General features: G+C 37.8%; 1 protein-coding gene across 1 annotated transcript; it reads right to left on the bottom strand.

The window, feature by feature from the left end:
- Positions 1–17: 17 nt before the first annotated feature.
- On the bottom strand, positions 18–22,213 carry LOC107096191 (tyrosine-protein kinase fyna). The gene is made up of 12 exons (XM_015392742.1): positions 22,061–22,213; positions 13,409–13,665; positions 9,814–9,910; positions 8,484–8,582; positions 8,211–8,314; positions 6,957–7,106; positions 6,700–6,864; positions 4,382–4,561; positions 4,177–4,253; positions 3,197–3,350; positions 1,996–2,127; positions 18–1,425 (listed from the first exon to the last, which is right to left on the bottom strand). The coding sequence occupies exons 2-12, from the start codon at positions 13,653–13,655 to the stop codon at positions 1,217–1,219; spliced, it is 1,614 nt and encodes a 537-aa protein (XP_015248228.1). The 5' UTR covers positions 13,656–13,665; positions 22,061–22,213; the 3' UTR covers positions 18–1,216.

Raw genomic sequence — 22,213 nt, forward strand, 5'->3', positions numbered from 1 at the left:
CAGAACAACTTTAGAAACAGAAATCTGATCATTAAAAGATTGTTTATTTCAAAACCAGCTGTGCACAAATAACAGACAGACAATAAATAATAGCGATAGCAAAACCAAAAAAACATTTGTATGCCTAATAAATTAGGAAAAAAACAAAAAGTGAAAAATTATTGTTCACTTTTACCACCCATGGAAAGCAACATAAATACACACAGGGATGGCGCTTTGTCCTGGAGGCAGGTTTGACACTTCCGTTATAAAAAAAATTTACATGTAACATATAACACTGGTAGAACATAAAAACATGTTATTTCAAAATACACGTAATGCAGAGACAAATACTAGTACACATCCTTCATTCTCAGCATGTCAAAGCTAAAAAAAAAAAAAAAAAAAAGGAGAGATCTTATGCAGCCTGCCGCCATACGTCAGCGCAACATACATCATCGGTATAATAAACAATCCCCTAAATAATGTTGCAGCTTTTCAACTACAAAAAGCTAAACTAAAGAATACAATAAGCTGAGCTAAGACTTTTTGCCTTAAGCCGAAATGCTATGGATGCACTAGGTATCAGTGCTAGAGCCCAACAGGTGGGGCTTTATAGGACAAGTCCATGATGCAGGTTAGTGTTTATAAAGCGTGAAGGCATTCCTTTGCGTTATAAGATTACTAAAGATGAAAAGGCAAAAACTGGTTTAATAGTACATCTGAGTTTCCTTGAGAAGAGACTTCTTGTTAAATTAGCATCATAAAAAAATTGTTGCAAGAAAATGTTTGATACTGCTTAGTACTACGCACTAAGCAGTTATTGTTCTACTGAAGGTTGATGTAACCGAGTGCCATACACTGCTCCAAGAAACGCAATCTGAAAGCGTTTTTTGACCTTGGATTTTAAAAAAAAAGAAAAGAAAAAAATCCACAGGCTCCCAAATTATCAAAAGTAATATAAAATTAAACAACAGAAAAAGTTAGGTAAACGAGCATTTTCTATTTACAATACATACAAAGTACACAAGTCATGTTGCTCATTTATGAAAGTTATTTACTTCTGGCCCCCATCAGCTTCCTTGGAGCTGATGGTCTGTTCATCTGCCGTTTCCATTAAAAAGTGGAAGAAGTCATTTAAAAAGAAAAAGCTTTTCTATGATGACCGAAAAATTAGGTACATGGCTCCCTCTGGTGGAAAGTTTGAGAAATGACATGAAATGAGGGCGGAGGCGCTTCAGAGATTATCCCCCGGCTGGTACTGAGGCTCAGTGGCTGTGAAGTAGTCCTCCAAAAAGGCTTGCAGATACTCAAAGGTGGGCCTCTCCTCTGGGTCCTTCTTCCAGCACTGCACCATGAGCTCGTGCAGGGAGATGGGGCAGTCCTGTGGGCACGGCATGCGGTAACCTCGCTCCACCTGCTCCAGCACCTCGCGGTTGTTCATGCCTGGGGAAAAGAAAACGGTGCAATCCACTCTCACTGACCTCATCCAAAGCTTAAATAGCAACAAGCAGATCCATAAATCTATGAGTTTGTGATATACTGCTTGATTTAAGTTTAATATTTATGTGTTTCAATAAAGTGAAATAATATATGACGTTAAATATGATTTTTTCATTTAATGTTTTTATCTTTATTTTGGAAGACTAAAGCAGATTAGAATATGTGTAACTTAGTGGGGTTCTATGTTACAGAACAGCATGAAATGGTGCAAAGTAGTGATGCGGTAGGAGAAGGATTCATGGTTTAAATATAAAAAACAGAAATCTGAAAAACCTTGCTTGATGCTTGGTCTGAAACACGCTATCCTCCTGTATTTAGCTTAATCCATCCTGTGATTAACCCAAATCAGGATTCTTGTCCAGGCATCCCCACAGCATGATGCTACTACCACCATGTTCCCCACTAGCTGTGGTGTTTAGCTAAGACCCTAACCTAAACTGAACCTACAGGCAGCTTTAATTGTACGTAAAAGACACACAAAGCTCCACCATATTTTTTCTGATTCACTCTTACCTGGATAGGGCACCCTACCCTTGGTCACCAGCTCAGTGAGAAGGATGCCAAACGACCAAACGTCTGACTTGATGGTGAATTTCCCGTACAGGGCAGCCTCTGGAGCCGTCCACTTAATCGGAAACTTGGCCCCTGAAACGGCAAAGATGTAAGATTTATGCGGAATACTCGTCTCTCCAGCTGCTGCAACATGTTCATTACATCACTTTTGTAGATCCTAAACAAATATTTCAGGATTAAGTAGGTCAGGCTTCATCTGTGGTTTCAAATCATATCAATCCACTGAGAAAATCATGGAACAATTCTGTTATCCTCCTCCGTCTCGGTTAAACAATCAAACGTTTTGAAGCCGTTGTCCAGTGAGCAGCTGGCCATGTTGACACAGTGGCTAATGGAGCTTGGCAGTTCACTCTGAGTAGTTTATGTCCAACTTTTGGATGAAAAACAGCTGAACTAGAAACTCCAGCATTTGGACGTAGTCTTCTGGCTTCAGTTATGCCCCCTTCCTTTGTATATATTCAGTTGCTTTTCAACCATGTTCCAACCACATCCTTCTGTTTTTTCAAAGACTCCATTACAACCAATTCTAGATGTTTACAGATCTCATTTTCCATCTACTAAACCACCAACCTTTTCCTTTAACTACAAGGATTTTTAAACATCGTGTGGCGAAAGACAACTGCTGAAGGAAAACTACAAGAAGACATGAAATGTGTGCAAAGATCAGACTTTAAACTTGCAACCTCATCAAGTTATGTCCTTTTCTACACTGTAAATGTCTGGTATCTATTTTCAAAGGGATTCAATTGAGCTTTTGTTATCAGCCTCTATTTTACCTGCAAATGACAGAAGTCTGTATTAACTCCAAGTTGCTCCTAAACAAATAAACTAAATTAATAAATAAACTTGTAAACAAGATTTTTAATGTGAGTAAAATGCCTTACACAATATGTTTTGCAGAAAAGATTGGTGTTTGTGATGAAGATTTGTGCTTTTGACACATATAAAGTAAATACAGTTAAAAATACAGACTTTGAAACTGTTGTTATGGTTTGGATTCACCAGAAATAAAAATTGCCAATAAGAGAGAGATTTACCAATCCTGTGCACAGCGCCACAAACCCTTATTTCCAAAGACAATGTTTTTCTTTTACAAAGTTTGCATTTAAAAAGTACTTTTACATGCACAAGGTTGACCTACCTTGTCTTGCTGTGTATTCATTGTCCTCAATGAGCCTGGCAAGTCCAAAATCTGCAATCTTGCACACGAGGCCATCTCCTACGAGGATGTTGGCAGAACGCAGGTCTCTATGGATGTAGTTCATCCTCTCAATGTACGCCATTCCTGCTGCCACCTGGAAAAGGGAGGTTTTATTTTATTTGTGTCATTAAAAGTTTGTTAAGCAATGACTTTCTTTCTAAGTTTCGCACATTAATTAGATAGAAACGCATAATACCCACAAGAGTAGAGGTGCTGACTTATAGAAACTGCTAAGCTGGGAAGTATAGGGCTAAATAACTGTTTTCTATCTGATAGTGATTAAAGCAACCTGAGAAAAAAATAAATATTTTTATTTTAATAGGGGAAAATGCAGTCAGAATTTAATTCAACTTATTTATATATATATAGCGTCAATTCACAACACTTTCCATCTTAAGGCAACAATCAGATCATACAGTCAAATTGATTCAAAGTTTTCTATCTAAGGAAAACCAATTGATTGCATCGACTCATTGACTCGAACACAATCCCTCACACTAAGCATGCTTGTAGCGACAGTGGAGAGAAAAAAAAATCCCTTTTAACAGGAAGAAACCTCCAGCAGAACCAGCCAATTCTGATGTCAAATACCAGAAAGACGTCATGAATACAAGTTTTTAGCTAAAGCTAATAAAAAAAAAAAAAAACACTGTCCCTAGCTAGCCTTTTAGAGATAAAAAGTTCAAACATAAAACTTGATATGAAATAAAATATATATGAAGTGTAAATTAATAAAATACAAATAATAATAACGGAGCAAAACTATGCTAACACCTTAGCTGTGGTTTTAGCTTAAGATTTTATGTTTGACAACCTTATGTTAAAATAAAACGACTATAAGATAAGGGTTTGATGGAATTTTTTCACCATAGGAAATAAAAAAGGCCTGGAGAAATCATTAGGGAACATTAGCAGCTCACCTGGGCTGCCATGTCAACTAGATTGGGCAGTTTGAGGCCTCGTCCTTCTCCATCTTTCAGGAAATCAAGCAAACTTCCTAATGGACAAAAAAAAAAATTAGTTCATCATTTAAAATTTGATCTGTTACAGAGGTATCTCAGTTATTCCCTGGGTGTCTCATTTGTTTATTAGAAGAATAACATGAAACAATAGAGTCGGTTTTACCTTTGCTCATGTACTCTGTAACAATGTAGATGGGTTCTTCAGACACTACGGCGTAGAGCTGCACCAGTTTATCATGGCGGAGCTTCTTCATGATCTGAGCTTCTTCCAGGAAGGATTCAGGCGACATGGTGCCAGGTTTCAGAGTCTTCACAGCCACCTTTGTGGTGCCGTTCCATGTGCCTTATGAAAAAAATTGATGAATAAAAGCATTAAAGCTGCAGTAGGACACAATTCTCTAAAGATGTCTGGACAATTTCATTTTAAACCAGAAGATCGAAGGAAAATAACTTCTAAAAGGTGATTGCTGCAGAATCAGCAAAACACAAGGATGAAAGTAATGCAAAGAGGCTTGCATTATTCTACCCCCTTTAACATTTTTACATTTTGTCTTCATAAAACAACAAAATTCAATTATTCATGAGCTGCTAAGCCTATGTTATTTTAAAAAAAGGGAAGATTTCAATGATTGTATACACCAACTAAAAATAACTGGGTCATAATAAGGTAAAAAATACAAATGTTTACACATTTCCTTTGTATTTGGAGCAAAAAAATAACAACACTCAGACATTAAAAAAAAGTAATAACTCTTGAAACTGTGTCTTTAGAATAACTATGCAAAAAAAAAAAAAAGTTATTTTTTTTAGCTAATGAAAAAAGGAAATCCTTTTTTTATTGCTATTGTGAAATGCTAGAGTAGATTTTCAATCATCCAGGTCAGGGTAGTGAAATGGAGTATCCCAGTGGTCTGATTGTCAACTATACTTAGATCTTAAATATCCGACTAACACACCACCAAAACATTAGAAGTCAAAGGTTGAAATATCTACAACAATAACAAGAAGTCCATCTGATTTCGATTCAGTTTTGATAGATATTTGTAAAATGCGTCAGCTCAATGTGGAAACTGATTCCGATGCAGACTTTGCATGAAAACAAGTTGAAAAATGTCTAAACGTACATTCTTTGAATCAGGTTCCTGCTGGAAGTTGAACTAGTGCAGCAGTGGAGCGTCTTTTCAGATATACGCTCACATGTTCCATTGACTCCCTGACTGCTGGAGTTCATGCATGAAGCCTCCTGCAGAAGGATTCACAGGATGCTTTCTTTTTATTTAATAGAATATTTAAAGAAGATGTTTTATGGTAGAAGAGCAGCTTATTTTGTGTCTGATCAGCTGATTTGAGGTCATTATTCAATAAAACACCTTCTGCCTTTTTGTATTTCAGAAACTCTACGTTTTTGTCTCTTACTTCAGCAATGGTTTATGATTACCGTTAGTGAAAAAAGAAACCTAATAGGACCCCATTATACGTGTAGCAATCCTAGTTAAGGCAGGAGGATCTTAACTAGATAAAAATAACCTTAGATTTAAAAGTGATATCATATTTAGGACCACGTTAGTTATCAAGTGAACAAAGTTAAATAAAGCAATCGTGTTCAGTAAAATAATCCTCCTGTATGGACAGATCTTTTCTTCCTGTTCCCATTCCCTCAGATAAAGAGTTTTCACAGACTTGCTGAGGACATTGCAGTCGTTGATATATTATCTATGTTTTTCCCCCACTGTAGTAAAACTCTTTGGAGTGTCATTCTCTCTACAACCTTAATATATTAGATTTAATTTCACCCAATTCAGCCGACATATAGCTGATCACACTTAAGGCCAATCAGTAAACAGCACATGTAGAGCGCTTATCCACAGCAGTTACTCAAAAAGCAGGCGACAGGCTGAAGGAAGCAGTTAAACGGGCTGGGGGGGAAGGATCTGATCAAATTGGAGGAAAAGTTGAAGGAAAAGGCAAATCAAAACTTTCATCAGACCAGCTTCTCTAATGCTGCTAAATAAAACCATGCCATAGCACGATACTGACACCACCATGTTCCACAGACTTGTTTTTGTTTTGTGTTTTTTGCCTCTCTTCCGAAGAAGTCCATTCAACAGATTATTTTTAGAAAAATAACATGTTAAGTTTGCATTTATACCACACCCTTTTTATTTTCTGAACACAGAACAAATCTCCATGATAAGTTCCAAGCTTAGGATTTTATTTTATGATTTAACGTTAAAGTTTAGAAAGAAAAATGAATGACTTCTCAATGCTAACTCTAGAACAAACTTCTAAAAGAAAACTGAAAATGCTGTGTTTCATGAAGATTAGGGCAAAATCCTCTCAGGGATCTTGGTCCAGGCAAGATGGGTGCAGCTTTAACCAGCAAATTAAAAACAGCTCTCATATGAGGTCCAATCACATACAGCTGTTGTGCAACTTTGCCCACAGCTGTCTGAATAATTACATGTGCCAGAAGATACACACCCATCCAGACCTCTCCAAACTGGCCGTTGCCGAGGCGTTTAATGAGCTGCAGAGATTCCCGCGGGATCTCCCACACGTCTTTGGTTTTGACGGACAGGTCGGTCAGACGAGGCATGCCTTTGTGGCAGGGCACGATCAGTCGACAGCACAGCCCCGCAGCCCTGGCTGGAAGCATCCATGAAATGTGTTTAAAAAAAAACAAAAAAAAACAACAACTTTCATATTGGTTACCGCACCCTTAAATAAAGCCGGCTCACCAGAGTAGTGCTGAACTAGCTGTTGGAGGGTCTCAAACTGAGCCCGGGTGGTGATGTAGTAGCCACCATTGTCCAATTTTCGAATCTTATAATGCTTGACGTGATCTCCCTTGATGTCATCCCAGTCCTGGATGGAGAGCGAGTACGCCCCTGGAACAGAGACAAGGCACACCTCAACAAATAGTAAGAAAACAGGGAGCAGAAAACTGATTTTATACGTCTGACTATTCATTTAAATTGCTTTAGGCAAACATTCTCTACTTTCCTAACTACATTTCCTTCAGGTTTTATGTCCATCTTAAAATACAAAAACTATCCTCTGAATTTAAGGGGGATATATTTTTGAACTGGGCAAGAATATGATTAGGAGGCTGCAAACATTAAAAGTAAAGGAAGGAAGGACACAAGGAAAGAAGAGAGGTAGGGCACAAGGAAGGAAAGCTGCTCAAATGTAAGGAGGAAGAAAGGTGAGACAAGAGAACCAAAAAGGAGGGGAAACTTTTAAACAGATGGACAAAAAAAGATAAAGGCAATGAGGACATAAAGGAATGTTCGGCACAAAGATGGAAGAGCTGGCATAAAAAAAAAAAGAATTAAGGATCCTAAGAAGCAGGTAAGGGAAGAATGTGAAAAGGAATGGAGGACAGAATGACAAAAGCAGAAAAAGGAAGGAAGGAAGGAAGCAAGGTAGGAGGATGCGGGGAGGGAAGGACTAAGGAAGGAAGGAAGGAAGGAAGTAGGGACTATGGAGGGAGGGAGGGACTAAGGAAGGAAGGAAGGAAGGAAGTAGGGACTAAGGAGGGAGGGACGGACGGAGAGACTAAGGAAGGAAGGAAGGAAGGAAGGAAGGGATAAATGCAGATGAAAGAAGAGAAGCGGTGAACCAAAGTCATTAAGAGAGGAAGGCTACTTTAAAGAAAGGAAAGAAAAACATGCATCAAACAGGAGGGAGTAGAGAGGACACAGCCTAGGGATGCTGTTTAAGAGGAATTAAGAAAGGAAGGAGGGTCAAAACATTTAGACAATGAAATAAGGGAAAACATTTGGAAAGCCAGAATATTTACTATATTGCTATTTTACTTTCCCTATACATATTTGGACCTGAAACCTATTGAAGTAAAACTGCAGACTTTTCCAAACTCCACAGATCCCCAGCATGTGGCCTTTGTTTTCACATGTTCCTGTTTTTTGGCACGCACCATTCCCAAAGAGTAAAACCATTCAATATGTCAGCATGTCACTGCTTGGTGATACCTTTGGTTGTTTCGCTCTCACGGATGAGGAAAGTGCCTCTGGCATTGCCACCGGACAGCAGCTGCCTCTCAGCATCCTTTCGGCCTAATTTACCAAAATACCAGCTGGAGGGGAAACAAAAAACAACAGGTCTAATATTTGTTCTGAAGTGGGTGTAACAGCGTGTCACTTTAAACAAAAGACAGAGATAGAAGTTGGAAGAAGGGTGTTTAGGACAGGCTGAATACAGCTTTGAATGACAGGATCTGATTTGATGGGAAAAGGTGAACTCACTCCTCTGCCTGGATCGAGTCCACAGGAGCCACATAATTACTGGGAATGTATCCAGTTCCACCTGTAGTAAGGGAACGAGCCTCCCACCAGTCTCCCTCCCTGAAAAGAACCATTGAATAGGGGAAATGAAGCAGGCATGTTCGAATAAACAAAGACTGAACAGCTGAAATCTAAGGAGAGAAACAGCGACTGATATTTAAATAAATCCAATCTGAAAAATTAGCAGGCACTTGTATTCCGTCCCACTGGTTGCATCCAGCTGCATTCTTCTGGGACATTTCTCTAGCAGCTCTGCACATCAAGAGACTGAAATCTTTGACCTATTTTCTTTACAAAATAGCTCCAGTTGAGTCAGATGGGACTGTGAGCTTCCATCTTGGCAGAAAATAGCCCATTTATTGGGTTTAGTTTTAGACTTTGCTAGTTCATTTTAATAAATAAGTATCCCATGAACCAGCCTGAAGAATTCTCCAACTCTTGCAGGTTTTTAAACCTTTGTTTTTACACATCATCTCTGACATGTACTCCCGTTCCTACAGAAGAAAGCAAACTGCTGCCACCACCGTGCTTCACTGTATAGGCCAGAGGTTGGAAATCTTTGTTGGAAATATTAGAGACTAGGAAAAAGGACTTGTCAAGCTTTACAAATACTTGACTTTGAAAAGCGTTATTATATTGCAAAATCATGTGATGACTTTAGTTTCTTTAAGATTCAGTGAAGAAAAAAATTAAAGGTCTTTAATCAGCTAAAGAAAATTAGTAGAAAAAATCCTTAGACCTTACAAACTCATAGAAAATGGATAAAAAAAACTTTTTATTTGCACATAAAATGACATAAATTATAGGGATGTATCACACTGAACAAGAAAAAAAAATCAATTTAAATAAATAGTGCTTTTATTTGTTTGGTCAAAGTTATCAGTTAAAGTTATTAAAACAAACTGAGATCAGTGAGTAAGAATTATTTGGTGATGTTAGTCTAAGATAACGACGAACCGGTTTAAATGTGCCTTTAAACAGCTAGTGTCAGTGTGTACTTTCAAATGTTTTTCTTCAAACTTATCAGTGTGTGGATTAATCTAACTGATGGTATTCATGAGGATAGTCTGCTCCGTCTGTCAGGAGAACACTTTTCCTTTCTTCAGCACTGACAAATGATCTAAGCCTGAAATACAGACACCAACTGCTCTTTGTGCCCAAGTGGCATTTTATCCCTGATGTAACATTTAGGTTCTGGGGAAAAATAAAAGCTCAGAAAATAAGTAAATCAGAGGAGGAGAAAATGACCACCGCCCTTCCCATGCTGTCATACAGATGTTTTCATACTTACGTGCTGTTGAGGATCTGGAACCTCTCCCCCTTTCTGAAGCTGAGGTCATCCTCAGTCCTGGCTTCATAGTCATACAGAGCCACAAACAGAGTAACTCCTGTGGGAAAACAAGAGTATCCCATTTAAGGTTCTTGGAGAATAAAAAAAAAAAAAGCCGAGAACTTTTTAGAATCATCATTATCATTAACTTTATTTGTAGAGTGCTTTAAAACAGCTAACAGCTGAAAACGAACTGCTGGACATAGTTGAAAACATAAAACACAATAAAAATGCAGCATTAAGATATGAATTCAGACAATAATAAAAATGTTTACAAAAACTAATATATCAGAAACTGTTCTAATATCTGTCAGGAAAATTTGTATCTGAATATATCTGCTTGCATCTAAAACCTCCCGTATTAACAAGCCGAAGGAAGGACTCTGCTTCTTATTTGTTCTGCCAACACTTTGGAAGGATTGGGAGACTTTTTAGGTACTGCTCAGAATATTCCTGGTTCACCTCTCTTGCTTGCTTCCATGTTAGCAGCCTGCCGCTATATTCCCGACATTAAAAATAAGGATTGCTAAACTATGGTTTGGCAACCCGGGGAACTCTCACATGATTCGTTGGGGAACCAGGAAGTAAACACAAGCTTTACACTGGATCGAAGAAGTTGTAAACATTACATCTAGGTTTGAAAAGAGGAAAACTTTACTAAGACATTGTTGATGGAGATAACAAATTATTTATAGGGAACTTTATTTCTACCCCAGGTGACCTATGAGAACAACTTCTATTGATTTTACAGTGAATGTCTTTATTATAGGAAGGAAGGAAGGAAGGAAGGAAGGAAGGAAGGAAGGAAGGAAGGAAGGAAGGAAACATTCTCTACTTTCCTAACTACATTTCCTTCAGTTTTTATGTCCATCTTAAAATACTAAACACTATCCTCTGAATTTAAGGGGGATATATTTTTGAACTAGGCAAGAATATAATTAGGAGGCTGCAAAAACTAAAAGTAAAGGAAGGAAGGACACAGGGAAAGGCGAGAGGTAGGGAACAAGGAAGGAAAGCTGCTCAAGGAAGGAAGGACAAAATGTGAAAAGAAGTATGAAAGGCAAGATGTACAAAAGAAATATAAAAAGAAAGACACATAAAACTATTAATAGGGATAGACACATATTGAGAAAGTGCACAAGAGACATTAATACGTAAAGAAACATAGAGGGATGGATAAAGGAAGTGGCTCAAAAATCATGCAGAGCCAAAACAAAACCCCCTTTGCAGGAAAACAAGCATATGCTGATTGGAGTCAGTAGAGGCCGACATGTTGGAGTCTGTTAAGCATATACAAAAATGGAACATTTCATGGATTTTTGCTGGGTGGGGGGTGGGGTCTCAAATTAAAATGTTCATGTTTTTTTTTTTTTACATCTGGCCTAAAAAAAAAATTTATACCAACTAAACTGCAAACAGGCAACATGTTCTTTGAATATTCTAGCGTGCATCGTCTCTCCAAAAGCATGAGGCTATTTTTCAGCTCCCTGCCCTGGTTTATGGAATGCTACTTCAATGTCTTGGTGTTGAATCATAGTAAACAGACTCTATCACAGTAACCAACTTGTTCTGCCAGCACGCTGTTATGGCAGCATTGTAAGTAAAGGAATCTAATATTTTTTCTTTTTGTCATAAGATGAAATTTGCACAGGAAGTCCCAGGAACTAAATGCCAAAAAACTGCCTTATATTAGAAAGGAATCTAAATCCTATTAAAACTGGAAAGCCTGCCCTCTATCTCCTCTTGGTTTCTGTAGCAGCTGGATTCTTATTTGTTGTATCAACATGAAACTATTTGGTTTCCTGACAGAAAAGTTCTGTTAAAAACCCTAGAAATGTCTTATTCATGGAGGCTAACATGCTGACTCAACATATTTGTTAGGATAATTTGGGAAAAAGGGAGGTTCAGAAGGGTTAATATGAAACACTGTACATGTATGCATCCTATGTATCTTTAAGCTCTTAAGCAGAAGCATTTCCCCAAACCCAAGAGGGGTTTAGACTCTTCTGGTCCTTCTGCTCCTCAGATGTGCCTCACAGAGCACCAGCTATAAATTAGGTCACTCTGTTTTCCATTAACCAGTGGGCTGGGGTCGCATGTCTTTCACGGAGAGCTTCCTTTAAAGCAGCGTGGCAATACCACAGCATACAAATCTAATAATCCAAACTAGGATGAGCTTTAATAATAAAAAAAAATCTGATGTGTTTACAGCTACATCACTATTAATGTTTTTCAATTTAAATTGTACTGTTCTGACACTGCCTTATGTTGAAAGTTTGTAGCTCGGTTTCATGATATCATCACAAACAAACAAGTTTAATTATGGATCAATCTTCTTCAATCAATCTTCTTATTTTTTTTATAGAAATACACTTGCTGATCATTTAGTTTTTTACAGGTAGATGAAGGACCTGAGAATAGAGCCATGTTAAAAACATTCTTTATTAAAGAACGACATCAAACTAGTGCAGCTAGATTTAAAGGTTTCACTGAAAATCAATTGTTGACTCTCTCCACTGATTCTCAGCTGGATTTAGATCTGGGGCATTTTAAAAGTTAATAATGCTTTGACCTAAATCTTTCCATTGTAGCTCTGGCTGCGTGTTTGCTTGGAGGTTAACTTCCACCCGTGTTTGAAGCCTTTTGCTACTTTTGTTTTGAAGAAAATGATTCCCACATTGTGATGCTGCCACAAAAACTTTTCAAAGTGGGAACGGGACAAGATGTGCTAGTTGTTCCTCCACTGTGCTTTTCTGGTCTTATTCTGACCAGAATAAGGCTGAAATGATTAAGAATTAATAAATTAAAATAATCGTCAACTCATTCGGTAATCATTTTGATTCGATTATCTAAAATATTGATATAGAGACTCTAAAATGTTTTGCTTGCTGAAAGAATAAACTACATTAGGCAGTAATTTGGAAAAAAAACTCTTAATAAGAACATTTTCCAAGTAGGATTTAAAATCTGGATTATATATATGTCATTACATGTTTATGTATTTATATATTTTTTTACATGTTTTTGCCATTTACAATTTATTTCTAACAACCAATGCATCTTTATTTACTTAATTCAAAACTGTTTTTTTTTACTTGGGAATGTTTACTTCATAAAAGTGTTTCTTTTTAGATTCATTTAAACTGAATTTTCCTTTTGGGATTAATATATATTTTGCATTGAATGGAGTTTATCGAATAATTGGAAAATAATTAGAGATAACTAAAACATTTGATAACTGTAATTCTAGATCAGAGCACCTTTTTGTTTGCTGTGTCTGCAACAATGCTTGTGGCAAACATTAAATGGGACTTCTTAAAGCTCTTCAACAAAAACTCTCTTCATGCAACTCCAGTGTTAGGAGTGTACTACTTCTCGTCGTTGTTATACTGAATATTCCAGGTAACCAGATTACAGTCTGTGACTGCCAGAGGAGAAACTGCAAGTGTTAAAGAAGTGCAAATATTTTTCTATATCCAATTGCAACTAAAGGAAAAGTTCTAGCCCCAGTGTTGCTGAAGTCCCTGGGTTAGATTTGATGGGACATAAGCCTCACCTGTCCCTCCACGCGACCGAAGCGTTCCAGATTGCGAGGACGTGTGCACGCCTCCGAACACAGTCACCCCCTGAGTGGCGGCGGTGTGGAAGTTGTTGTAGTTGGGAATGGTGGTGACGCCAAAGCTGGGGTAGTGTTGCGGCGTGGGGTCGGAGCCATAGCGGTACCCAGAGCTGTGTGTGAGGCTGGTCTCGCGGTCATCTGTGAGTTTCGCTGCTTCTTTATCCTTACATTGGACACAGCCCATCCTCTATCGTCTGTGAGCGACAGAGAGAGAGAGAGAGAGATGGATGGATGGTTGGAGAGAGAGAGAGAGAAGCAGAATGAGGATGTAGGTGAAAATAACAGCTCCAATGCTCTTGGGGAAATTATGATTAAATTTTCCATTATTTCAGATTTTTCCTCTTGAGAAAAAGCTTCAGAAGGATCTTACAGTGAGGCTGAAATTAAACACGACACTAACTCTAATTTAACAGGAGAACAGGATGTGACCGTACTGTACGTCCATGCTTCAAAGTATCCACCTAAACTTGCAACACTTAACGTTTTATTAACGGTTTACTTCTCCAACGAGTCACATGATCTCACATATGCAAAGGATTTACGCCCACACCACCACGTTTACAAGACGACAAGCAGCTCATTTCTCTTTACTTTAAAAGGAGCTCCACACACGCATGCATCTATGGGTCCAAAACAGTGAGGAAAAAAAAACGTACACACACACAGCGGCCAACCGCTTCCTGGCACTGCTCTTTATCCCTAAGCAAGGAAGATTTGGCCTCACTAAACCAGCTTCTCTAATGAGTGAGGCGATCTCCTTAGATGAAGTCCTTCCATTTTTATAGACCCAGTTACCCTAATCAACATCTACGTTCAAGGTGTCCCTGGAAGAGGGGCTTAAAGCTGGTGAAACATGGCTGGCCGCAGGGTTGTCTTTCATCAGAACGAGCAGCCCACCGACTTCAGACGCAGCTAATTGGAAACATACATGTTTGCAGTGTCAGTGGATATGGAGAGGTGGTATTAGCGAGATAGAAACCTGCCACAGCTCTCTGCATCAAAGGAAACCATAGGCTGTTGGCTCATGGGGGCATGATTCATGAGTGCTGGGTGTAAAAGGAACAATGATGTAAAAACAAGATCAAACTCTATGCTTAAAAGGAGTGAAAGCCTTAGCCAACACAAACATTTCTAAAATCAAATTTACTCAGATATTAATGTAGTTTATATTTTTTTATCAATAAATAAGCAGCATAAAGAACGAAGTGCAATGGATAGGATCTCCCATATCAGATCCAGTGCATCTCTAGCAATAACACCAGTTATAATTTCTTCTCTTATATTTGTCATAAACATATTGCAACTACTTTGCAATGGCTGAAGCTTATTTGCTGTGAAAATCTTTATGATTTCTGTGCATCATTATATTTCATTGGCAATGCACCCGAAATACAATCGACTAAATAAAAGGAGTAAAAATCTTGCAAAATCCTTCACCCTCCCAGAAGTATATAAAAGTTCTACATTTTGCAGGTATTTGTTTTTGATAAACCAACACAAAATAATGCATAACTGTACAGTGGGGGAAAGGCTTCCTTTTCAAAACCCTTTCTCAAAGATATATTTCCTGCATTAGCAGGTTTTCACTGTGGCTCTACGACCTCTAAAACCTGGGTTTACCTACCTTATGGGTGGCATGCATTCAGCAGAAAAAGAAAAATCCTTATCATGCTTTTACCATGAAATAACCAAGAGAATGTATCAAAATCTCCCATTTAGATGTTAGTCAGTGGGGCGGGTCGATGGCTGAATAAAAATGCAGAGCACATTTCTTAGACTTTGATCTGTTTAATCAAAAAAGATCTTCTAGTAAACCAGAAACCACATTAGGTTGGTTCCTTAAAATAAAATCCCAATATAATATATCAAAGGTTGTGACTTTAATATGACAAATAGTGTAATAGTTCAGATGGTGAGAATACTTTTGAAATGTGCTGTATTTAAGGTGAAGATGGAGGTTGCAGCAGGATTGTTGGATCTGGGTTGAAATGTTTTTTTTCCCCCTCTTAACTTGTGAGATGATACACTGAAGTGAAGAGTAATATCTCTAGAACATTTACTTTACTCTGCTCTGTTGCTTTCTAAATCTGCCGCCTCTCTGTCTGTCAACAGGCAGCAGTAAAAGCAAACTATAACTCGGGGCAAATCAGGCGACTAGTATAAATCGTTGCTAACTCTACCTGCAGAAAAAGAACAGGAATAGTAGGACTGGAAGCATCATGAGATTCTTTTTTTTTCACTTCCTCTAAGCAGGTTAATGTTTGCTCCACTCTGCTTTTCAAACCAAGAGACTAAGAAGCAGCAACAGACAGAAAGAGATCAGCAGGATTCACGACTGCCCATAAAGCCTCATAAACTACCCAAAAGCACGCATTACAGCATGATCCTGAACCAGAGCTGAGACCATGGCAGGAATGCAAGAAGGAAAAGTGAAGATTTTGCTCTAATCCTCCAAATATCAGATAATCTTCTTTGACATTTATATTCACATCTTCAATATTCTGGCGTTTACAGAATCCCTCACACACATAACCACCTCCAAGACATGTATTAGACACTGCAAGCACATAATAAATACATATTTTAAATCCGGTATATATTCTGTGTGTAGCTTATAAAACAATGATGTTCAACAGCCCAACAAAAGCAGCACCGTTTGTTTCAGATGAATGTTTTGCAGCTGCTCTGCATAAGTATGAAATATTAAGCGTACTGACAGGAGGAAAATGGTTGGAGTTTGTTTTCTGGTGTGACTGCAGAGATTGAAATAGCACTGCATCCACTCCTGGAGGGAGTGGAGTAAATGAGGGAAGATCTCCAGTTACCATTGTGCCTGTGTGAGATCATGAAAGCCTCACGTCTTTCAAGTTGGGAAAAAAAAAAAAAGAGGTCCTGGACGTCTCCATTTACACACCCCTTTTCTCTATATGTATTCTGCCATGTTCGGGCAGGGAAAGAGGGGAAGGTTTCAAGGCAGAAGAAGATGAATCCAGCAGAATCAACACAGGCAGCTAAAAAGATCAAAATAAACTACTGGAACATCATAAAAATGTCAAACAAATTAATCAATAGATTCACATCTAAGAGACTAGAATATTGCTCTGGATATGGATAGGTCCCCACCATTTATCATATCAAAATGTTAGGGTAAGAAGCAAGAAAATTAACTCTTATAACTATTACCCATCAACTACACTGACCTAAAAAACAGAGCATTAAAGAGGAAAGTCATCTTCTGGGTCAACTATTAGTCTTGCAATCTGCACATCTGTATATTGCAGAAAACTGGCAAGAAGAATCCGAATATTCCTATATGCAATTTTCCTCAAGACATATTGAGGGACACAACAAACATGGGCAAATGTGGCCAGATGAGACTGAAAATGAACTTTCAGGTCTAAAACCTTCTGGCTGGTGAAAACCAACACTGCACATGATTGTATTACCAGCAAACCCATGGAGAAACATAGTAGTAGCATCATCATGCTGCGTTGAGGCGTTTGAACTGCAGTGATAGGCCAAAATTAATAAGCTAAATACTAGGAGATAACATAGTAAATTGCAAAGTATGACAGCCCTTCTGCCTACTTCTATAGTTGTCTCAATTCCCCACATATTCCTTTCCCTCTTTCCAACATAAGACTCCTTTAATAAGCGAATCAACATTCAACCAAATCAATTCAAAAAGGTTTTATTAACCCTAAAGTGAAATCAAATGTTGTAGTAACTCATAGTTTTTTTCAGAAAGTTGTTGAAGGTGTTAATAGCATCAGTAGAATCGTATCTATTTATTGACATAATGATAAAGATGTCAGATCTGTGTGATGCAGCCGCGCTCCGGTAAAAGTGAGTGGGAGAACATATTTTATTGTGACAGGAGTTATCATCATATTTAGACTGCTTAGTGTGATGTGTTTAAGTCTGGTCCAATAAAGTTGAACAGTGTGTGCCAAGCATTAGAGGCTACCAAATAACTGAGACCGGAGCAGATATTATCAGCCAAAAGAAATGGTTTAGATTAATTGCTTGTGTTTGAATTAGCTACTATTCATAAAAAAAAAAAAAAACATGTTGTTTTTACTTGATCATTTTGCTATATTTTTGTTGGTCTCACATAATGTGACAGAATGCAATAAAGGTTAAAGTTGTTAAGCTCTTTTTCGAGGGACTGAACCTGTGACGACATTTAGCCCTCAAATAAAGCACATGAAGGCCTCCCAGCCTTAGGACTTCACATCCGTCTCAGAGAGAACAATTCTTTTGCCATTTTTAGACCCAAGTGAACAGCTTGCCTCTAGGAGGCCCACAGCATGCTAAGGAGAAGGGTTAAGGTTAGAGTAGAAAGACGATGCTGAGCTAGAAGAGTTTGACTTTGAAAAGGGTCGTCTGAGACTTCAAGTATAACCCACAAATAAACTGGCCGAAGTTAAAAACCTGAAGAAGCAATGAAGAAAAAAAAAGTATTGTTTTCAGAAAATGATTGTGGCACACTGAAAAGACAGACAGGGTGTTAGGGTAGGGTAGATTACCTGAAACTAAACCACAGATGCATGCTAATACTAATCTTATATATTAAGCAAAACACACTGATTGGGGAATACATTCAGAAACTGCTAAGGTTAATTTAAGGAATTAACCTCTGACATATTGCAATTATAAAATGGAAGCGATATGTTTTAGAGCTCTACTATTTAGGAATAAAAGCAGTTCCACCCCCCTTCCTTTTTCACCCCTTAAACCCTCATTCCTGCTTCCTTCAACTTTCATTCCTAATTCCTTCCTCCAGCATCTCTATCCTGTTTCCTGGATCCTCTCTACCAACTCTATCCTGTATCTTCTTCGTTTAACCTATTTGTTCTACTCTGCCCTATAGGTAGCATTGTGAAGGTCCTTATCAAGCTTGGGGAATGGATGTGCTTTGACAGAACTGCCACTTTTAGTCTGGATCTCTCCAGCCTGCAGCTGCAAGCCCCAGATGATCCCATTAAAATTCATCCATCCTCTTCTTCCAAGACATCCAGCATTGTTTTGGCATGCTCCTTGCTAGTTAAATATATATACCGGTACTTTTTTTTGATAAAGCTTTTTTTTTTTTTCATCTTTGTTTTTTACATTTTTTAAAAATTTCACCTGACTTTATAGAAAAAAAGCTTATTATTAATTATTAAAGTAATCTAATCTTTTCTTTTTTAGAAAAAGTATGGTTTCCAAAATAATTATTATTTTACGATAGTATTTCAAGCAATTCTTTATACTGTCTAAAGGTATGAACGGTATTGTTAATCAATCCAACAGAAAGAGGGAAAGGCCTTATTTTTTTTAAAGTAAATATTCACTGTATTTAGTTTTTTTGTAAATTGTAACACATAAATACAAATTCAAAGCATTCAAATACTTTTTTTCCTATTATTGAACATTTTTTTTATTTAATAATAAAGACCAACATCTACCTTCATACAGCATTCATACAGAGATCCAAAAATTAAAATTAAAATGCTGGCTTTGAGCCTTTGAAACTCAACCAACAGACAGAGAAACTCTTCTCAGCTGCTCCTTCCTCTGTCCTGGAATGTCTTTATCATTTAAAAACACTTAACTAATGACTCTTCATGCATATGATCACTTTGCAATTCAAACAGCACCTTTAAAAGACAGGCCTGTTTGTTGCCTCTTTCAGACTATTGATATTTAAGAGTCAAGGTTGAACTTACCACCCTCCTCCCACTGATAACGCACACGCATTGACCTTATCCAAGACCAAAATTCAACGTTTTGTTCTACCAACAAAGACAAGTGCAAGAAGAGTATCACTTGAAGCTGTGTGCCATTCGAACGAAATGTGACAAGCGCTGCTCTGTGCGCTGGACTTGCAGCGACGCAAACAGTCTTCTCCTTATGGCTGCCATTCTCTGGATAGTTACAACATTTGCTTGTGTCAGACAACCAAGTTCATTCAGTGTATCAACAGCAGGACAATGGCCACATTTCACTTGGCCACAAGATTATGAGCACAATGAAACGCAGTGTTAAAGCTTTCAAAGCTTTCTTCCCGTCCTGAATGAACAGAGTAAAACCCACAGCTGAGCTTCATACAGTAGGTTGTTTAAGCCTGGCTGCGTTTAAGAGTCACAACGTTCACAGTTGAGTGTTTTGAGTCATGCTGTTAAGTAACTGAGACCAGTGTAAACGTCCGTTCAATCAGCTGGATTTTGGACAATTTACGGCATCGCCTCGGAAAATTATTTATCAAAGACACCCGGAGATACGAGCATATTTGCCAAAATTTAGGAACAGTAAATTGGTATTTTCTAGTCTTGTTCCAGTGGACAGGAAATGTTGAAAATGCATTCACTAAACACAACACAAAGCAAAAGAGGGGACACAGAGTTAGGAGTTGATGCAGTGGATCCAGATATAGAATCAGCGGAAAACTCTTTTTAAAAGTTAATTTAAACGTATGTCTAAATTCTTTCGATCTGTTCATTAAGAGTTGCTTTTAACTTCAGACGATTTGGGAGCAACAACAACAGCAAAAACACATGTCAGGCAAGAGCCAAAATCCCACCATAAATGTCTTCCTTCTGGTGTTTACAGCACACAAATGTGGACCTTAGAAAAATGTATAAGAATAACATAAAAGTGAAGAGTTAAAAGATAAATAATAAAATACTGCACTGTAAAGTGTTTTAACAATATAAAAACTGTGCGCCTGAAGAATAAATAACCAATATGCAGCAATGGACATAGTTACAGTGATGGATTGAAAATAGCAACAACATGAGAGATGTGCAAAATGATAGAAACTGTGCAAAATTAGCATGATTGTAACAACTTATTGAGGTGTTGGGAACAGTGGTGGTTATATAGTCTTACAGCTGCTGGGAGGAAGGATCTGTGATAACGCTCACTGGTGTATTTAGAGTGCAGTGTTATCTAAACAAAAAGCAATGAAGCAGGTCTCTTTCAGTTTCCTGAATGGAACTATTGAATGAGTTCACGATCAGAAATATTTCCAAACAGCCATTGTTCTGCTGTTCTTGGCAACAACGAAAGCATATGAGCCTTCTTTGAGCCAGCTGACCAACAGTGTGCAGCAATAGGTAAGTATGGAGTATTGGTATATAACAAATACATCTTTCTTTCTTCACAATAGGGCTGTTCCTTTTGTAAATATTTTAGTGTTTTGTATTTAATCAAACAATAAAGAACTTCTTATAGCATTAGAATCTACAAAGAACAGAGACATATGTTGCTAAAAAAAACTTTAAAATATCAGTTAGCTTGGCCACTATCAATATAAATAAGAAAATTCCCCAGTTTTTTTTTTTATTTGGAAGCATCATTATGTTGGATCTAAGTTCATTTTTAAATCCAAGATCAAAAATTATAGGCAAATAACAAGATTTCAGCTTTATCATCTAAAGAAATCTTTCAATACAATTAGTTCCATCATGAGTCTGGAGGTACAAAGATTAAGTGATTTATTTCTTCTTTTTTTTTTGTTATAATTCATTCTCATAGAGATATAAACTGGGAAATCCAACCGTTAATTGATCAATATATTGAACCAAGAATCAACATACAAATTGGAAAGAAATACAAGCACAAAACCCCAAACCATGGGGAGAGGCAATTAACAAATATGACAATTATATACAAAAAAATATGCAAATCCATCTTGTCATATTATTTAAGAAAGAAAGACCGTTAATGCTGTTAAAAACCAGCATAATGCTGTAAAGTTTGTGAAATTTGGTCTCTTGCACTTTGATATGATTCGGATCAAAGCAAAGATCAGTCATTCCTTCTTGGAGGCTCTTATTGCAGAAGTTAGTTGACCCTTACATTTATTAGTTGTAGCTTCCCACTTGTACCACAATTTCATGATCACTCTTCAAAACTAGTGGTAATCTGTGTGAAAACATGGCAGTCCTCTATTTACTCATTTATAAACATTTGAATTGTTAGTTACCAGTAATTCACCACCCATCTTCAATCTAGATAGACAATTGTGCAAAAATCCACAGACAGCATGTACCATCCCTATTTTAGGGTGATCAAAGGAGATTTGTCAATCAAAACACTTGCTGCATCCTAAGTTATTTCAAAAAGGGCAGCAAACACATCATCCCATATGTGTTTGCCTCCAAGATGGATGGGTGCACCTCCAGACACAACAGATAAACCGATTAAATCAGCTTTAATTGGAAATTGAACAGCACTGCAATGCAATTAACTCAATGAATTCAAAGACTGATCAATAGAAGCTGTCTGTGGGTCGTGGTGACTGTTGTGCTCGCGGCCTCAGCAGTCAGCTCTGCTCTGCAACCCATCCGTCTCTGCTGCAGATGCAACACAAGAGCCCCCTTCATCCGCAAAACATCACCAGCTTCCCCTCATTTATCCTCACTAATGCCGCTTAAAGTGGTAAATAAAGCAATTCTGCACACAGTCTGATCATATGACCGCAGCGCTTTAAAAGGTGTTATTTATCTCCCCTCTTCTCAAACGAGATGGACTCAGCCCATAGAGGACGAGGCGGCTGCACCGGTTGGTGCAAAAGTAAGATTAAAACAAAAGCGACTTTACCGCAGAAAATCAGATCAATCCATCGGAGTCTGCAGCAGAGGTTTACTGGAGGAATTCCTTGATGTTTTTTTCTCCTCCGTCTGTTTTTTTTTTTTTTTTTTTTTAAAACACAGAAGGAGAACAGAGGAGGGAGACTCGTCCCTGCCGGAGAGC

The sequence above is a fragment of the Cyprinodon variegatus genome, unplaced genomic scaffold, assembly GCF_000732505.1.
Source record: "Cyprinodon variegatus isolate N-32 unplaced genomic scaffold, C_variegatus-1.0 Scaffold604, whole genome shotgun sequence".
Classification (NCBI taxonomy): Eukaryota; Metazoa; Chordata; class Actinopteri; order Cyprinodontiformes; family Cyprinodontidae; genus Cyprinodon; species Cyprinodon variegatus.

Coding starts and splice junctions, on each gene's coding strand:
- LOC107096191 (XM_015392742.1), bottom strand. CDS start 13,655: ATGGGCTGTGTCCAATGTAAGGATAAAGAAGCAGCGAAACTCACAGAT. Junction 8,583..9,813: donor TTCCAGATCCTCAACAGCAC/GTAAGTATGAAA, acceptor GGTTCTTTTCAG/GGAGGGAGACTGGTGGGAGG. Junction 7,107..8,210: donor TGAGAGCGAAACAACCAAAG/GTATCACCAAGC, acceptor TCTCTGTTCCAG/GGGCGTACTCGCTCTCCATC.